This window comes from Notolabrus celidotus, chromosome 20, assembly GCF_009762535.1.
Source record: "Notolabrus celidotus isolate fNotCel1 chromosome 20, fNotCel1.pri, whole genome shotgun sequence".
In the NCBI taxonomy this organism is placed as follows: Eukaryota; Metazoa; Chordata; class Actinopteri; order Labriformes; family Labridae; genus Notolabrus; species Notolabrus celidotus.
This window is the reverse complement of record NC_048291.1, coordinates 11,596,938-11,614,671: the sequence shown is the minus strand read 5'-3', so window position 1 is coordinate 11,614,671 and position 17,734 is coordinate 11,596,938. Positions and strand designations below refer to the sequence as shown.

Below are 17,734 nucleotides of genomic sequence, written 5' to 3'. Positions count from 1 at the left end.
CCTCACTGTGTAGCTACAACTTCGTGATGTGGGAAAAGATCGCTAAAACGTGGCTAAAAAATCACAGGTTAAATATGAAACTCAGCCACCCTTATAATATGTTAAATCTGGTGTTACTTTGACGTGTCAGGGAGGTTTCGACGCCTGTTTTGTTTTTTTTTTTCGGCGGCAGAAGACTCAATTGTTTTTTATGCAGCTGTCGGGACCCGGCAGTCGGCTTCTTACTTTGAAGTGCGCTGCTCCAGCCTGTCGGCTCAGTTGGTGTTGGAGTCGCCTGCAGGAGAGACCTACCGTGCGGCATGGCAGCCTGAAAGCAAAGGGAGGAGAAAAGGAGGAGGGAGAAAAAGCGGTGTTTTTTTTCCTCTCGAGTGCATTTTTCTCTCCGTAAATCGACTTATACCCGAAAGGACTGTATGTGGACGTGTCGTGGAGACGAGTACTGTGGATTATACGCGTTTTTATGCGGATAAAAGCAACAACAGGAGTTTAATTTGTGTGGAGAACTCGTGGATCGATGGTAAGTTACAGAGAGTGTGCCTCCTCAAACTGGCCCCCATCGGAGTTCCCTTTGATGTGCTGTTGACTCGCCTTTGAAGTCATGTTCTGAGGAGAATGAGCCGCTTTTCTTGCGTTTTAAAGATCCAAATCGCTTCGTGTCGTTTCTGTAGCATTCACTTCATTTTCTTTTCGCGATTAGTGATTTCATTTTCATAGTCGAAGTAGGAAATAGTAAGAAGTACTTGTTTCTTTGAGTGGAATTCCTCCCCCACAAGATCTGAGACTTTGGTGTACTTGGGATTGGATGTTAAAGAAAGGGCAGTTTTTCCACTTTAATGCAACATTGAGTAACTTTTTAAGACTGTGGACTCCGTGACAGCACTAACCTCTGTGTTTTTGTAATCCGCACCGTCTTGGTGAATATAATCTTTGAGTAGGAGCCTATATACAGTCTGGAGATTTGAGTAGTTGTGTTCTTTTTTCCCCGTCTCTCTGTCAAGTTAAACTCTGGAGCAATGTAACCGTGGGTCAGCTTTACTGAGTGACATCTGCAGTGTTTCACATCTGCCGATGATCTGTAATGTGGATGCCGTGGGGTGATGAGGTGATCGTGTGTAACCAATGTCTGCCTAAATAGAACAGCAGACAGCTAGGTGTTTTAAAAGCTCCAGGAGTGTACACAACACAGCAGCAGCACCCAGTGAAGAACTTCATTAACTATTTTGGTCACGTTTTCGATCTCCTTGAGTTTGTCCCACATATGTGTCGTACAGGTCCTCGCGGGGAGGCTCAATTTGACGTGATTTAGCTGCTTGTGATGAGATGTAGAGACGTAAGAGTGACTGCCCATAATCTGAGAAAGTGTCAGGAATGGATTGGAGGGGGGACATGTGCTCGCAATCTGCAGCAGGCAGTCAGACTACAACCCTGACATCAGGAATGATGGATCCGGAAACGCGACTAAAGCCGTGTCCGTGCGTAATGCTCTGGCATTTTGCGGGATTAATGACTTATTAACGATGATCGGGTAACAGGCCCGCTCAAGATACGTGTGAGTACCACTTCTCCAGATGTAGATTCAGTCCAAGCACTGCTTAAGGCGGTTTGATATATACGCGTAAAATCCAGCGACAGATCCTCGTTCATTTGCGTCCTCGCCAGCAGCGCCTCTGCAGATCTCACATTCAGGTTCAGATAGAAGAGTTTAAATGAAATGCTGTTTATGTAATGCTGCTGCAGCGGTTTCTCCGATTATTTTTTTCTATGTGAACTAGCCCGTCTCTTTCTGTAAAAGTCAGAGAGGGTCTGCAAAGACTCTTACTGCGTCTCTCCCTCTTTGAAGTTGGGGCGGATCTGGTTTTGATTAGATCAATACTTTGTGTTTCAGAGAGAAGACGGGCAGCCAGAGAGAAGCTCCCCCGCTGACATAAGAGAGTGAGGAGATTACAGTAGAAGCTCAGAGGAGGCGAACAACACACAGGATCTCTCTCCTGCTGCCTTCAGAGCCATGAGCCGGGCGCTCATGGACCATATCGCCAGTAGTTTCAGAGAAGATGCTCCTCGACCCCCGGTGCCGGGGGAGGAGGGCGAGGCGCCCTGCTACCCCGGCAAAGTCGTAATAATGAAAGCCCTTGAACCACCTAAATCGGTTCTGCTCGGCTCTCCGGGTTCCTCGGCGAGGAGGAATGAGGATGGTCTTGGGAGCCAGAGGGGAGTGCCTCCCCGGATTCACCGCTGTCCCGGTGGACAAAGTCTTTGCACTCTCTCCTCGGGGACCAGGACGGTGCTCTACTTTTTAGGACATTCCTGGAGCGAGAGAAATGTGTCGATACTTTAGACTTCTGGTTCGCCTGCAATGGCTTCAGACAAATGGACCTCAAGGATACCAAAACGCAGAGAGTCGCCAAAGCAATCTACAAGCGCTACATCGAAAACAACAGCATCGTCGCCCAACAGCTGAAGCCCGCGACCAAAACCTTCATCCGGGATAATATCAAGAAGCAGCACATAGACTCTGCGATGTTCGACCAGGCGCAGACCGAGATCCAGACAGACATGGAGGACAACGCGTACCAGATGTTTCTGACCTCTGACATTTACCTGGAGTACGTGAGGACTGGGGGAGAAACCCCCAATCACGTGAACTCCAACGGGCTGGCCGACCTGAAAGTTGTCTGTGGATACCTGCCCACGCTCAACGAGGAGGAGGAGTGGAGCTGTGATTTCAAAGCCAAAGCGCTGGTTGGACTGTCGGTGAAGGCGCAGAGGGCCACCATGTCCATGAGGGAGGTGGAGGTGATGGAAGACGGATACAGGTATGATTGCAACACATTTAAACAGTATTATGCTTTAAACCCTGACCCCCTGTAAGCCATTTACCACATCAGAGGCAGCTGGATGTGCAACACTTCCTCTAAAATCTCTAAATCTCTTCAGGGTTTCTTTAGACATTTGTACAAAACTGTCTTGCACTCCTTTCTCATCTGGCCCCTGTAGCCTCCTCCAGCAGCGGCAGCAGCAGCAGCAGCCCTCTGCTGGCGCTCGCCTGGATTTCCGGGGCTTTGAAATAGTTCAGCAGAATGAGGGATCGTCTTCCACGGGGAAGTTCACAGAGCACGACTGGCTCTGGCCCCAGCCGGCAAATAATAGATGATGACATTGCTATGCCTCTTCCTGTACTACACTGTCCTCTATAGCCTGTGTCAGCAGGGGTGTGAAGCTATAGCAGACATATGGATGGCACTTGAAATCAGTGTTGTGTAATTTTATTGCTTGTGATCACCTTTAAATCTCTACCTGAGCTTTTTAAAGGGTACAATCAAAGTTTTTATTGATGCAGCAGTTTGAACCAGATACCTATTCGTGTTGATTATTTAATATGGGCTTTAAAACAAAGAGCAAACATTGGAAGATGATCAGATTGAACAGGTTTGAACTATAATCCAGAATCTGACAGGTTGAGAATGCTAACACCTCCCTCCCTCATACCTCCTGGATCTGTAGCTTGATGGTGCCGGGTAAGAGGGTCAGGACTTTTCTCTAGTTTGATGCTTCTTCCACAAAGTGATTCCTCCTCCGACATAAAGCCCTCGCCCTCCTCCTCCCATTGTCACACTACAGATTCAATACATGTGGAACCTATTTCTCCCCTTTCCGCTTCCCTCTCCTCACCTCCTCTTGCCTGCCTCACTTTCTTTAAAAAAAACAGCCGCTACAGTACAGAATCAACACCTCCCCTCCTCCTCAGCCCCTCGCACTTTCTTCTTCCCTCTTTTCTTGTTTGCGTCAATTCTCCTCTGATTCCCTCCTTTGCTGCCTTCTTCACTTTTATCTTTTTTTTTTGCCTTTTGAAATCTCAGGGATGGGGGACTAGGAGGCATGCTTTTGGAGAGAAAGTGAGGGGGAAGAGAGTGGAGAGGAAGGACAGAGAGGAAGGAGGCGGAGGGTGCACCGACTGAAAGAAAGAAAGGGAGGGAGGAGAAAGGATAAATAAAGGGGGTTAGAGAGAGAGAGGCAGGGAGGGAAGAATGCAGGGCCAGCTGTGTTAAATACCTGACTCTTTGCAAGCCGCTCTGAAGGTCAGACCGGAGCTGGGAGGGGGGCTGCAGCTTTAGTCCTGCTGGGTCTCTCCCTCCTCATGAAGAACCCTACTTTTTTTTCTCCTCTCCCCTTTTCTTTCCTCCTCTGACACACTCTCATGCTTCCGCTTTATACTTTTTTCTCTCCCCCCTCTGGTCACTCCCCCCTTTTCTCCTCCTTCTGTACCATGGCAAGAATGCATGCACAGCGGGAGATGAATGCAGAGGAAAGAGTGAGAGAAGTGGAAAGAGAGAAATTGTGGGCTGTTTTTGAAGAGGCTGAAATGGGGCTTAGGGAGAACAGTGAAGTGAACATGAAGTTGGCCTTTCACTGTTCATGTTCACACATCCTGCTCTTTTTCTCCCCCTTAATGACACTATCATCATCACCCTAATCATCATTCCCACCTGTTTGACACGCTCTCTCAGAGTCCTGCACACAAGCATCCAACTGATCTCTGTTGTCGTCCCCTCTGCAGATCATACAGGAGAGGAGAGCCCCTCAACCCCTGCAACGTTGGCCCTTTCGCCCCCGTCAGTAGCACCAACGACAGCGAGGTGTCTAGTGACGCCTTGACCGATGATGCCATGTCCCTGACTGACAGCAGTGTGTAAGTGATTGTTAACAAAACTTCTAGAATCCTAGCTCATGAGGGGGTTTCGGGGAAGGTGGAAGGAGGTGCAGATAAAGATAAACCTTCCTTCTGCTGAGTGGCTCAAGCAGATTGGTAGGATGGTTTGCTGTAGAGATTCATGGGGTCTTGAGAACACTCAAAGGTGTACTGAAGAAGCCTGCACTCTACAACATCAGCACTTTAACTATCAATGCAGAGAGACTTCATATGGTGATGAATAAGGATGTTCAGATACCTGGATTACACCTTACGCCAACACCAGTGACCCTATTGCAGCCCCAAAATTGTGCAAAAACACAGATTGTTTACATTTTGCTAACGTTGACTTATATTACAGTTTTCTGCTAGCATAGCATTGTTGTTGTTATTGTCGTGTCATCATTTGAATGAAAACAGCTGATTTTGGGAGGCTAATTAGCGATGGTAGTAGGGGTGTACCGATTATTTACAACAACGTTTCGATTTGTATCAGGATTCGTGGTTGCTGATACGATTAAAGGATGATTTGGGTTCATTTAGAATAGTACGATCCGAAACGATTCAGTGACCTAAAATCAATTCGGTAACTTTTTAGCTAAAAATTCAACCAGTGTGACTGTGAAATAAATACCTTGATACTGGACAGTCCTAGACTCCTGTTGTTGCTGTGATGTTTTTTCGCCAGAGCCGAGTTTTGAGCTGATGTTACCTTGCGAGAACACAGCAAGAGGTGCCTGGACGGTCGGCACTGTGTGAAATCCCATGGCGCCTTAGTAGGTGGTTGGATAGATTTGTCGTGTTGCCATGGTACTTAACCTGACCTTTACATATCCTACAAACAGCGAGCGACTTATTTAGAACCTCTCCGTCTTTGCAAAAGCCAAAGTGTTTCCACACGCTGGATCGCAATGGTGGCTTGATAATTTATCGCTCGCTGGCTTCTCCTCTGCCATCCGCCATACTATGTTTTGTTGTCTGTTGATGCTTGGCGATGGCGTCACAGACAGGCAGCCAGAATTGAGTAACGTTTAACGTCTTTATCAACCATATAAATCTGCCGTGCTTAAATCCAATGCCTTACTTCCTAATATCGATACAATTGTTTTATTACCTTTTAAAACGATGTTAGATCGATATATGTCGTCTGGAAGGCCAATTTGCCGAGCACAGATCAATGTAGGATCAGATCATAGGAATATAAATCGATACATCGAGGTAGTAGATGAATCGGAACACCCCTAGATGGTAGCAAATAAATGTGCTGCATTTTATGGCAGGGTTTAAAGGATACTAATAGTGGTATCAATTTAGAGACCAACTCAAGAGATGAGTAAAAAGTAGTAACTATTTATCATTTGATCAACAGAATAATAATTCAGTCACTGAAGTGTCAGAAAGTAAAAAAAAAACTTGGCGCTCTGTCTCGTTAATGTCTTTATTGATCAGCAGATGATTCCAACTGTTGTGGATGACTGACTCAGAAACTCTGTCCACATGCGGCGTGTGTGTGCTTATCTGTGTACGTGCCAAGGGCCTCGTTCTTCTAAAGGATTACCCCGCGGAATCACGTGTCTCTTTTAGCGACGAGGCACTATGAAGTCATCACACGGTGCACAGCTCAAGGCCAACGATCTCAGGTCAGCTGCTTTTAGGACAGAAAGCGGAGAACTCCTCGCACCACTTCTCCTCCGCCTCATTCCACATGGGAGGCATCAAGGGGCCCGCCGCACGGGTGATGTCACCAAAGCAGCGAGGTTTACCATGACCAAGCTAAAGATACAAACAGACTGAGACACTGATGTTCAGAACATCCAGAGGGCTGGGTTACACAGAGAGAAAGCACTATAAAGACTTTTTTTTTTTTTACAACAGGGAGTCCTCCGCTCTGGCATATCTCTACACAGCTCTGCTTCAAAGCCACCGAGGCCCATATAGTTGTATTCTGCTGTACTTTGCCCAGCGTAGTGACAAAGCCGCGGCCACAAGGACACAACCCCCCACCCCTCATCTATTCTCCCCGATCTGGCCTTGATCAAGGAGAATATCGGCCTCTCTTTAGGTCAGCTGAAAGGAACCCATAAACATTTGAATTTTATTTAGGAGATCAAGAAAAGAATAGAAAAGAAAAGGGGGGGAAAGCAACGGGGGAGGAGGCAGTTGGGTGGGAAAAGAAAAGAGAGTGGTGGAGGGAGGAGGGAGAAGTGGAAGGGGGGGGGGGATTTTTGCTTATATCTTATTTATGGATTTGCTTGGACGCTGGGGAATGCAGCTGCGCAGACTTCAAACATTACCTTATCTTACAAACCAGCCTTTTGATGTGCGGAGATCAGAGGCTGGCTGCGGCAGCGCTTGCCAAATGAAGATTGGGAGGGGAGGGGGGAGGGTGGAGGGTGGAGGGGGGGGTTGCTTATGCGCATGACTGTGGCATTTCAAAGCAAAAGTGGAAAAGTGCTCCTCAGTTAGGCTAGGTCACCAGGAAACTGCTGTTTAGCATGGGAGAAAAGACACCGTGTTACTCTGTCAAGTGCTTCAGTTTGAAGCTGTAGCATCGCTGTTTGTTGTTTGATTTCTTTTTCCGAGGCAGTCAGCCGCGCAGTCCCTGGGATAGATTTAACCAGGTTAGCTGCACCCTTGGGTCCTGTCCTGAGGTAACTCTTTGAACAAGTAGTGAAAGCTAACAGGGTCCTCAGCTTAACATTAAAGTCAGTTGGGGAATGCTAATACTGACACTTCTTCTGGCCAGTAGTGCAGAGCACGCTGTGACTGCAGAGTGTGGAAGTGTGTGTGTGTGTGTGTGTGTGTGTGTGTGTGTGTGTGTGTGTGTGTGTGTGTGTGTGTGTGTGTGTGTGTGTGTGTGTGTGTGTGCGCGTGTGCGCGTGTGCGCGTGTGCGCGTGTGCGCGTGTGCGCGTGTGTGCGCGTGGAGTAGAGGAAATGGCCAACAGGGTTCCCAGTGCTGTGCTGGAGCCAGAGTGTCATTTCTAGGGCAAACAAACCCCACTACCTCACCCAGTCTGTGAAACCTGGACACATAAACAGGAGTGGAAATCCTGGCATGGTTTCCTCGCGAGGATCTTTTTGTTCTAAAATTAGGTCTCTGAGATGAAAAACAAGAGAAGGATGGAAGAATTAATAAATTCTGTTTCTTCTCGCTTGAAATGCGTTTGATCTCCCCAGTTGCCTAACAAGCTCCTGCCTGAATGGCTGTTTGGTCTTAAACGATGGATCTGATTGGGTAATTGACCTATGCGCTCTCTCTGTGTCCCCCCCAGAGACGGCATCCCTCCATACAAACTGGGAACCAAGAAACAGCTGCAGAGAGAGATGCAGCGCAACATGAGGATGAACAGTCAAGTCTCGCTGCCTGCTTTCCCTGTAAGTACACAAAAACACACACCAATAACTGCGCATTCACACACACACACACACACACACACACACACACACACACGCTCTGAAGTCTTTTTGAGCCTGAGTCCCACCGAGTCATTTCCATACCACCCTCTGTTCCGGGTGTCTCTTGGTTCTATGAATAGTCCCGCAAACTGTATTCAACATTTTCAATTCAACAACACCAGCAAAGATCTGAAGAGTAACGTCAAAGATCTAGCCTCCCACTCACACACATGCACACACACTCACACACTCACATAAGCCCACATACACACTTGGAACTGCCTCCTCGCTACCTTTGGTGTCACCTACACCCCCATTAGGGTTCCTTGAAGTCTGCGGGAGACAGGGGGGGGGGGGGGGGGGGGGTCTCTAAGCTGTTTATCGCCGCAGCGCTCGGAACACACCAGGGTTTTTCTTCCCCACTGATGCTGTAAATATGGAGAATAGGGAGATATGAGGAAGATCTCTGCCGCCTTATCCCGAGGGCTCTGAAATCAGCCCGGTTTCCCAACAAAAACACAAAGATACTCAGACACATTCGCACGCACACACATGCACACGCATGCACACGCAGAGCTTTGATCCGAGGATGAATGGAACAAACGCACAGGGAAGTGACAACTTCCAACAGAGCTGGCCCCCTTTTTTTTCACCACCAGCCCCCCTTAAACACACACACACACACACACACACACACACACACACACACATACACATACACATACACATACACACACACATACACATACACACATACACACACACACACACACACACATACACACATACACACACACACACACACACACACACACACACACACACACACACATATATACATCCCCTCCCCTTAAAGTGAGGGATCTTGGGGAAGAGCTTGAGCGTGTCATGTGAGCTCTGAGTGGGTCAGAGGGGAGCTGCTCGCATAAGGCTTAAGAGTGGCTAACTTTAGGAGAGAAGGTCCGAGCGGAGTCAGGGGGATGCCTTACAGATGTTAAAGTAACAGAAGCAGCCTTTTTAAATAAACTTGACGTAACCCCCCCCCCCCCCCTTTTTTTCACTCCATGTGCGATACACAGCAAGTGTTACTTATATCAGGAGAAGATCCACAGATCGGTGCTCGCCTCTCCTCTCCCACTGTCCCTTTTCTGCTTTATTTTCACTTTTATTCTTGTTTTTGTTTCCCGTCTGATTTTTGGCAATGGCTGCCATTCCCATGGTGCACCAGCCCTAGGCTCCATCAGACAGTGCCTCTTTTTCTCACTCTTTTCTCCCCTTCATCCTCACTACAAAGGGTTGGGAGAAACAAAAAAGAAAAAGAAAAATCAAGAAAGCCCCAGTGCAAAAATGCAAATAATTTAAAGTGTGTGTGTGTGCGTTTACACACACTCTTCTACTGTCACTGTACTGTACCTCAAAGGTGCCCAGTGTGTGACAAGGGGGGAATAAATTACCTCAATCTGTCTGATCTCCTGTCCTTTTTTTGGCACCTTTATCTCTTTCCTGGAATCCTTCTCTCTCTTCATTTTCTTTTTCTCTTCCCTCCTGTGAGCACACATCTCTGCATCTCAACTTCTCCCATATTTTTAATCCCTCATCCTTTCCTCCCTGGAGTTCCCTTCCACCCCCTGTCGATATGTGGCTTTTATTCCAAGATGTAAAGCCACTGCTTCCCATCTATCTATCCCTCCATCCCTCCCTCCACCATCCCATTCTCCCCCCACTGAGTGTTTGATATTTGACGAGGAAGCCTTTGAAGTGAGCTGACTTTAAAGAGGCCTGCTGATGATGACAGAGGGAACCAGCCGCGGCCTAGCCCAGCGTGACCGTACAGCAGGCCTGCCACCCCTTTAAAACAACCCCGTAGCCCTGGGTGCCTGACAGGGTGCCTGAAATCAGCACCACCAATGTTAGATCGGTGCTGGTGGAGAACGATACATGCATGTAGACAAATGAAGGAAGAGGAGTGCAGATGTGAAAGTTAGGGAAGGCTGGGGTTTGGTCATGGAGGGACGGATGATACAGCAGCTAATGCATCTCCTTCTCCCCCAAAGCGCACTCGCCGTCCTCCCAAGGAGATGGTCCCCATGGAGCCGGCGGAGTTTGCAGCCCAGCTCATCTCCCGCCTTGAGAGCCTGAAGAGAAAGCAGGACACCATCAACTCTCTGGAGGAGAGGCTGCAGCAGATTCAGGAGGTTTGTTTGTGAGATTCTCCTCTACCACAGAGTCGTGATGTCGTGATGTCGTGATGTCATACTCTCACACTCTCACACTGATAACTGTGTTTGCTTTGTATCAGGAGGAGGAAAGAGAAGATACAGAACTTATCACAATCGCTCCCCAGCTCTCTCCACACCCTCTCACCCTCCTTCCTGGCTCCTCTGATGAGGACCCACAAGCCATCTTAGACGAACACCTCTCCCGGGTCCTGAAGACCCCCGGTTGCCAGTCCCCTGCCGTCATCCGACATTCACCTCGCTCCACCTCTCCGGAGCATGCAGCCTTCGCGCGGGCAGCCTATGGCGTCAAGACCCTGGTGAGGACAGGACCCTCCGCTTCCTCTTTGGTCTCAAGTCCCGACCAAGAGAACATCACTCTGTCCTTAGGCCCTGGGCAGACCCTCGTCAGTAGGCAGAGCACCAAACACATTCACCACCATTACATCCACCATCACGCCAGTCCTAAGAGCAAGGAGCAGATCGAGAGGGAGGCGGCCCTTCGAGTGCACGGCCTGTGCTCCAGCAGTGGCGAGTGCCAGCCCTGCCAGCCTTACCAGCGCAGCCGCAGCCTGGGCAGGGAGATGTGTGGGGCGGTCTCTATGGACAACAACATGGGGTCAGTCCCACACACTTTTCTGAATTCTGGTCTACTGTTTCCAGGTTTTCTTGTTTTGAGGGTATAAAAAAGATAACCCTCTCTCCTCTTTTCCTCTCAGGCGGTCCAGCTCTCTGTCCAGGCGTGTGTGCCGTGCAGGAGTGGAGGATGGAGCAGCAGAGAGGTGTATGCAGGACTGTGGGTCCTTACAGCTGCCCAGCGACACAACAGACCCCACGCAGAATGTGCTGCAGTGGATCCTGGAAAGTAAACGGCAAGGCAGGCACAAGTCTCACAGGTGAGCGTCTGATAATTCCTCAGGTTTGGTTTTAATCTGGGTCTAAAATGTCCTGATTCACGTCCCAGGATTGCATCATTGTGTTAACACATACGGCCCTCTCTCATTCTCTCTTACAGTAACCAGAGTGCCAAGAAAGCCTTTGGAGCCTCTTCCACACAGACGCACACATGGGGTGGCGGTGGAAGCTGTGGCCACCTACGTAGCCACCAGCCAGCCCAGCCTTTCATCCAGGACCCGGCCATGCCCCCCCTGCCCCCTCCCAACACATTGGCCCAGCTGGAGGAGGCCTGCCGCAGACTGGAGGAGGTCTCCACCAAGACCACCAAGCAAAGGTACACAGAAACCTGAGAAGGGTCCTTTTTTCTTCTCCTCAAACCCTCACAGATCTGATTCTGGAGATACACTGCGGTCTCACTTTGACCCTGAAAGAAGAATCAGTGTGTTACTGATCGTCATTAAACTGCTTTCAAATCTCCCCCTCAGGCATTCAGCGTCCATTGTCCAGCAGGAGAAGAGCCACCTAGTGCCTGTCCAGGGTGAGGGGTCCGTCCCTCTTTCTGCAGCCAATCCCAGCCCTGCCGGCCTCCCCTCCACCAGCCCCGGCCTCCAATCAGAAGAGTACGATGCCTCTAGCGTCCTGCCCTCCCTCTCCTCTCCTCCTCTCTGCTCCTCTTCCTCCTCCTCTCAGCCATAGCCTCCACCTTGCAGTGTACTTCTACCCTTTTAACTCTTCCTTCTTGACACCTGCATTTGCTTTGCCGCACACAGACGTTGTCGAAGTTGTCAAACCTACATGTGCACACACCCACATACATTGCTTAAAAGAGAGGGTGACCCCCTTTTTTTTTTTAACCGACTTATTTTAAGCTTTGTACACAGAGGCCTGGCTCTGCCTCTGTTTGCATGAATCTTGTGTGTTTGTGCTGTGTGTGGGGAGTGTGTAGTCACAGCACCACCTGACTGAGACATCCCTTTCATATATATGTATCATTTTTATTGGCTGTCCTTCAGTGAGCTGGCAGTCGGCTGGGGCGAGCAGAGCTTAGAAAAAAAAGAGAGCTCCTCTGAAGTGGGCCTACAAAGCCTTGGACATAGCTGAAGGGGAATTGATAATACTGCGCCCCTTCTCTATACACACACACAACACACAAGTACACACTCAGTGATGACGCTGGGTCACTCGCTCAGTTATTCTTCAGTTAGGGTGCACATACTTTAGTTCATGTGTGCACATTTCAGATTTCCCGTTTAGTCTCTGAGATGCTCTGGCTTTTTTCTGATTCCTCTTTTAATCATAGATTCAAGATTGTGTCGGCTTCATCTAACCATCCAACTCACTTTGTTGTTTTTTTATTGACTTCTTTCAGGATGAAGGAGTGCAAAAAGGGTTTAGGAGTGTGCAGCGGCGAGACAGTGGTGACGTATTTCTTCTGTGGCGAGGAGATCCCCTACAGGAGGACCATGAAGAGCCACAGTCTCACTTTGGGACACTTCAAGGAGCAGCTCCGCAAGAAGGGCAACTACAGGTGTGTGTGTAAATACATAAAGACAGAACATGTAGAGCTGTTGGTTAAAGTTTTATGAGAGTGAAGTCACTGATGTAATGGGTACTTTTGCCATCGGCGTCTGTATGATATTGTGATTGTGGGGTATAAACCGCTATCAGTTCATCGGCCTCGATCTACAAGCGTTTGCAGGAGGGTGTGCCAACTCATCCTCTTATTTCAAACTGTTTAAAGGTGGGACTTAAGAAAAGAGGAAGATTAGTAACGCACTTTTGTTTTTTTAATGTACAAACAGAAGAGGAAGGAATTTGTACCATCATCAGATTTTGGGATGTTGAGGGCTGAGTTTAAAATCCGTAATCACCGCTGTCATCTCAGCTGTAAACTGGTGACCTTTTTCAAGAGATTCAGAGCAATCATGACCGCCACAATCTAACAGAGCGGGACTAATGGAGACCACAAAGTGAAGTGAGCTGTCGTAAGCGGGGGCTTCACTCCTGTGTGGTGCATTTATATATTTGAATTGAGGTCGCCGCCTGTGAGATGTGATGTATTTTCCTCACATTTATTAGCACTTTATCTGCTTGTAAGTGCAGCTCTGTTATCAGTGTTTGTTTCTATGTGTGTGCAGTCAGATTCAGGCCTCTGTGGTTTGTGTGTGTGTGTGGAGGGGGGTTCAATGAAAAAGGAAAGGACAAGAGTGAGCGAGCGAGCAGGCGAGGGAGGGTGGGTGGTGCGGGGGTTAGTGGAAGAGTTTGAACTGCAGCGATTTGGGTCCCATCTGGTATTGATTTCCATGCTAAGGCACACTTAATACACATGGCTTTGAAGCCCCGGCCCCTTTCATTTCAACCAACAAAGACTCACACAAATGGCCAGCGTGCAAATTCTTCACTGATGCTATCAGGGCTCTTTTTTTTTTTTCTTCTCTGCCCTGCCCTGATGTGTGTGTGTGTGTGTGTGTGTACATGACTGTGCTTGCGTTGAATGCACACAGTGTTTACACATGTTGTAATCATTTTATGGATATTTTTTTTTGAAAGGCGGATTGTTAAATGCCAGACTCGCTTGTTTGCTGTACTTCAGGGCGCTGACTGAGGCCGCGCAGCTTCACACAGCGTGCGTTTTGCAGGGAGAGATTCTGACTTTGATTGCTCCTTTCCAGTGGGCATTAAAAGGGAGAGAGATCAAACGTTTATTGTTTAGGCTGCCGTAGTCTCCAGGAAAAGCCCGAGTTGAGTATTGTGTTAATAATTACAGGTATCTGATTCTTTCTGGAGGGGGGGAGAAAAAATCTGACCTTTTATAGAAAAGAAACTGTCTTCACGTCCAGATGTGTGCAGCGTTTTTGGATCAACAAATGTGACAAGCACTTAGCTCCGATTCCCCCACATCTGTCTGCCCCCCCCCCTTCCTCCTCTTCTATTCTCTCCTCTCTCTGGCTCGCTGTCTCAGTTCCTGTGTCATACCATCCACATTTTTTGGGGGAAAGAGAGCTGCTCGGCCCGCTTTAATAGCAGCCAGAGAATGTGTGGAGTTGGGTCATTTCAACATGGCAGCGGTTCAACAAAGAACAGTACTGCCGGGCCCTGCCAGACGATATTGGTGCCAGATGTCAGTGCAAACGCAGAGAGAAGGGGAGAAGGGGGGGGGGGGGACAGATCTTGCCACATAAAACATGTTCCAGTGGAAATTCAGTCTCTCTCTGTCTCTGTCTCTCTCTCTCAGCATGTGAAAAAAAAAAAGATCATGGCTCTTTGAAGATTTTTTTTTGAGTTGAGTTTTATTCCTTCTTCCTCCTCAGGATGAGAAAAGGATACAGTTATTAGGCGTTTTTATGGTCTTTCATGTCCTCTCATTTATCTACTTTGTCTTATTTACTTCCAGAGTTACTTCATCCAAACCTTCCTTTGCGTCTCCTGCTTTCTGTGAGCGGCCTCTCTCACGCTGACTGGCGCATGTGCGTTCAGAGATCTTCACAAGAAGTCCGTAGCTCTAGTTTCCCCGCGTGTTGGACTTTGTCAGCCTCACGTCTCATTAAAAACAAAATGCTCACAAACATACCCGCATTCCAGTCACCCCACACATGGAGCAAACCAGGGCATTTTTCCATTACATAGTTAATGAGTGAAACCCACCCCTGCTGCTCTCTCTTCCTCTAAAAAAACGGGATGGGGGGGGTTGCATCATTAATGGCCCAGTGAAGTCATGGCTGACGAGAAGCCCCTCCTTACTTTTTCGTAAACACACACACACACACATTCACAGAAAGTTGTCAGTCTGCTGCCCTTCCTATAGCACCCAGCGAGAGCTCGTGCGATCAACAGGGGTAAGGAAGTACACAGTGTACCGCGCGCTCCTCCTCCTCCTCCACTTTGTTCTTTTCTTTGTCCTGTAATAATGAAACAAGGGATGAGGGGCGAGCGAAAGCCCCATGCACGTGCGTCTTCTAACAAGTGCACGAGCTGGTGTGTAGGAGTCGGGGTGGAGGGGGGGTAATGACAGGCAGACTTCCAGGCACCCAAAATTTCAGCCTTTGTCAAAGGACCCCTTCATTTGCACGCTGGCCTAATTGGCCCCTGTTAGCCAGGGCAAAACTCACAACAACAACGGTGGAAAAAGAGAGAAGGGATGAAGAGCAAGAGCCTCTGATTTTTAGACCAAGAGTCTGAGCAGCAGGTTCCACGCCACCCTGAGCAGCCAGAGTCAGAGCGCCCAGCGGGCTCGCTTGATTGTGCAGCGAGTGTCTTTTCACAGAGTGCGGAAATGATTTCTGAAGTTAAAAAAGGTAGAACAAAGGAGGCAGCATCAAGCTGTCTGACTTTTAGGCTCCCCTGGTTTGACTTTTCCTCTGAATCGTGCCCGTGTCAAGACTGCGACTCTGTGGGTGTTAACTCTCTCATCTCTCTGCTGCAGGTACTACTTCAAGAAGGCCAGCGACGAGTTCGAGTGCGGCGCCGTCTTCGAGGAGGTGTCGGACGACGGCTCTCTGCTGCCCACCTACGAGGGCAAGATCCTGGGCAAGGTGGAGAGGATGGAGTGAGGACCTCCCCATCATGATGTGGATCTTACACCTACTCCAGTTCACCTCCTCTGTGGATGTACTTCTTCACACTCAGAAACACAACATGTGTGTGTGTGTGTTTTAAGCTAGATTGATGTTTAAGGAATGTCTGCAACATTTTGGGAAGATGGACTGGATGAAAGAAGATGAGGGGAAAGCCAAGAAAGGAAGATTCTGATGTTTAAAGGACTATCATTCGAGCAGCCCGCCTCGAAGTGAAGGAGAGAAAAAGGATTGCATGTTGCTGGACTAAAACATCTCGTGTTTCCAGAAGAGCAAACTCTAGAGACTCTAGGTGAATGACCACTCCTCAAAGACGCAGGGCGGCGGGTTCAAACCTGAGACTGACAGCCTACCTGCCCCTGCCTGTGCTAGCATCTGCCCACTAGCACCTGCTAGCACATCACTTATATGTATATGCAAATATACATGTACATTGCATTGTATTGTGATGCTCGTATTGCTGTGTAAAGATTTCTATTGCTATTTATTGGAAATATCCCTGTCCCCACCCTTTTATTCTTCCATGGACAAGCTGCTTGGAGTTGGAGAAACTTCTGTTATTTTTCCAGATCTTTGATTATGATTATTATTATTATTATTATTATTATTTTTCCATTCCCTTCTGTGCATCAGTTCTCGAGCAAAGGAAATGGGTTTTATTCATTTTCTGCCCCTTGTATTGAACTGTAAACTTCAAAGATACCTCTTCAAAAAGCTCCACTCCTGCTCCTGGAGGTTTAGTGGGACATTTCTGATCTCTTGGCTGGAGAGCTTATTGCTGAAGCTTTTGAGAGCGGCTCTATTTTCACTTAAAAGTTTGATAATATATTTACTACTGCAGTGCTATTTGTGGTTGTGTCCCTGTGTGCTCTGAAAGGCCCTGAGTGAACTTTGAAGAGAAAAAAAAGGAACAAAAAATGCTATTAATGTTTAATTCCCTTCGCTGGGACTCGGCCCAGCTAGCCTTGATCTGTCGCGTCTTAGTGCCTTTGTTTCAGTGGCGCAGGCATTGCACAAATAGCCTACGTATTTGCGTAGAGGAAACTGCCCTGAACAGGTCCCCCAAAATGTGTTTACACCAATATTAATATTTACCAACACAAAGCTCTATATGTGCTCCCCAACCTGCTTACCTTTGTGATTGTGTGACTGAGTTGTCGTTGAGTAGGGGTTACTCTGTGTGTATTTGAAGCCTGCACTGTGAGCTGCAGATGCTATCGATGGTGATATACACTATGTCCATATAGTGTTGTAAGTGAGTACAGTAGCTGTGCCTACATGGATTCTTGCCATGTGTTACCCAGTTTTCAGGGTCTTATTACTCCCTTGGTTTTTTCAAGGGGCCTTATGTTGAAAAGATATTTTTATGCCTTGTAGTATCCGTTTCATCATGTTTATGTTTTATAATATTTTTCATGGCTTCCTCAGCTCCACTTGTAAACTGTAAATTATGCGTTCTATAGAGCACAGTTGAAAAGATGCCTCGGTACTTTAATTATTGTAATTATGAAGAGATGTAGCCTTTATTAAAATGTTCTATTTTTCAAATTAGCAAATGGCTTCTATGGTTTCCTTGTGTGTGTGTTTGTCTTGTGATTGGATGTTGTGCTGTGTGTTGTTTTTATCAGCTCTAATTGGGATAGCAGTTTGTGTGTGTGTGTGTGTGTGTGTGTGTGTGTGTGTGTGTGTGTGTGTGTGTGTGTGTGTGTGTGTGTGTGTGTGTGTGTGTGTGTGTGTGTGTGTGTGTGTGTGTGTGTGTGTGTGTGTGTGTGTGTGTGTGTGTGTGTGTGTGTGTAACAGTCTTATCACACACACACATCCCTGCTGTGGAGAGTGCAACTCTTTGGTTCCAGAGAGAAATCTCTCTCAGATTTGCATCCATTATCAGCTCTTAATTTACTCCCTGTTGGAAATTAGAACATGCAGCATTAATTTGGCCACCAGAGCCTCTGTGATTTAGTGT

The 17,734-nt window shown here is 47.8% G+C and overlaps 1 protein-coding gene across 1 annotated transcript; it reads left to right on the top strand.

Moving 5' to 3' along the window:
- Nucleotides 1-244: 244 nt before the first annotated feature.
- LOC117832142 (axin-2-like) lies at nt 245-17,322 on the top strand. Its single transcript, XM_034711132.1, is given in 12 exon segments — nt 245-517; nt 1,886-2,198; nt 2,201-2,813; nt 4,556-4,687; nt 7,961-8,063; nt 10,139-10,279; nt 10,384-10,919; nt 11,020-11,196; nt 11,316-11,531; nt 11,683-11,817; nt 12,567-12,725; nt 15,621-17,322. Coding segments are annotated over 11 exon segments (2,532 nt in total). The 5' UTR covers nt 245-517; nt 1,886-2,005; the 3' UTR covers nt 15,748-17,322.
- Nucleotides 17,323-17,734: the final 412 nt, after the last annotated feature.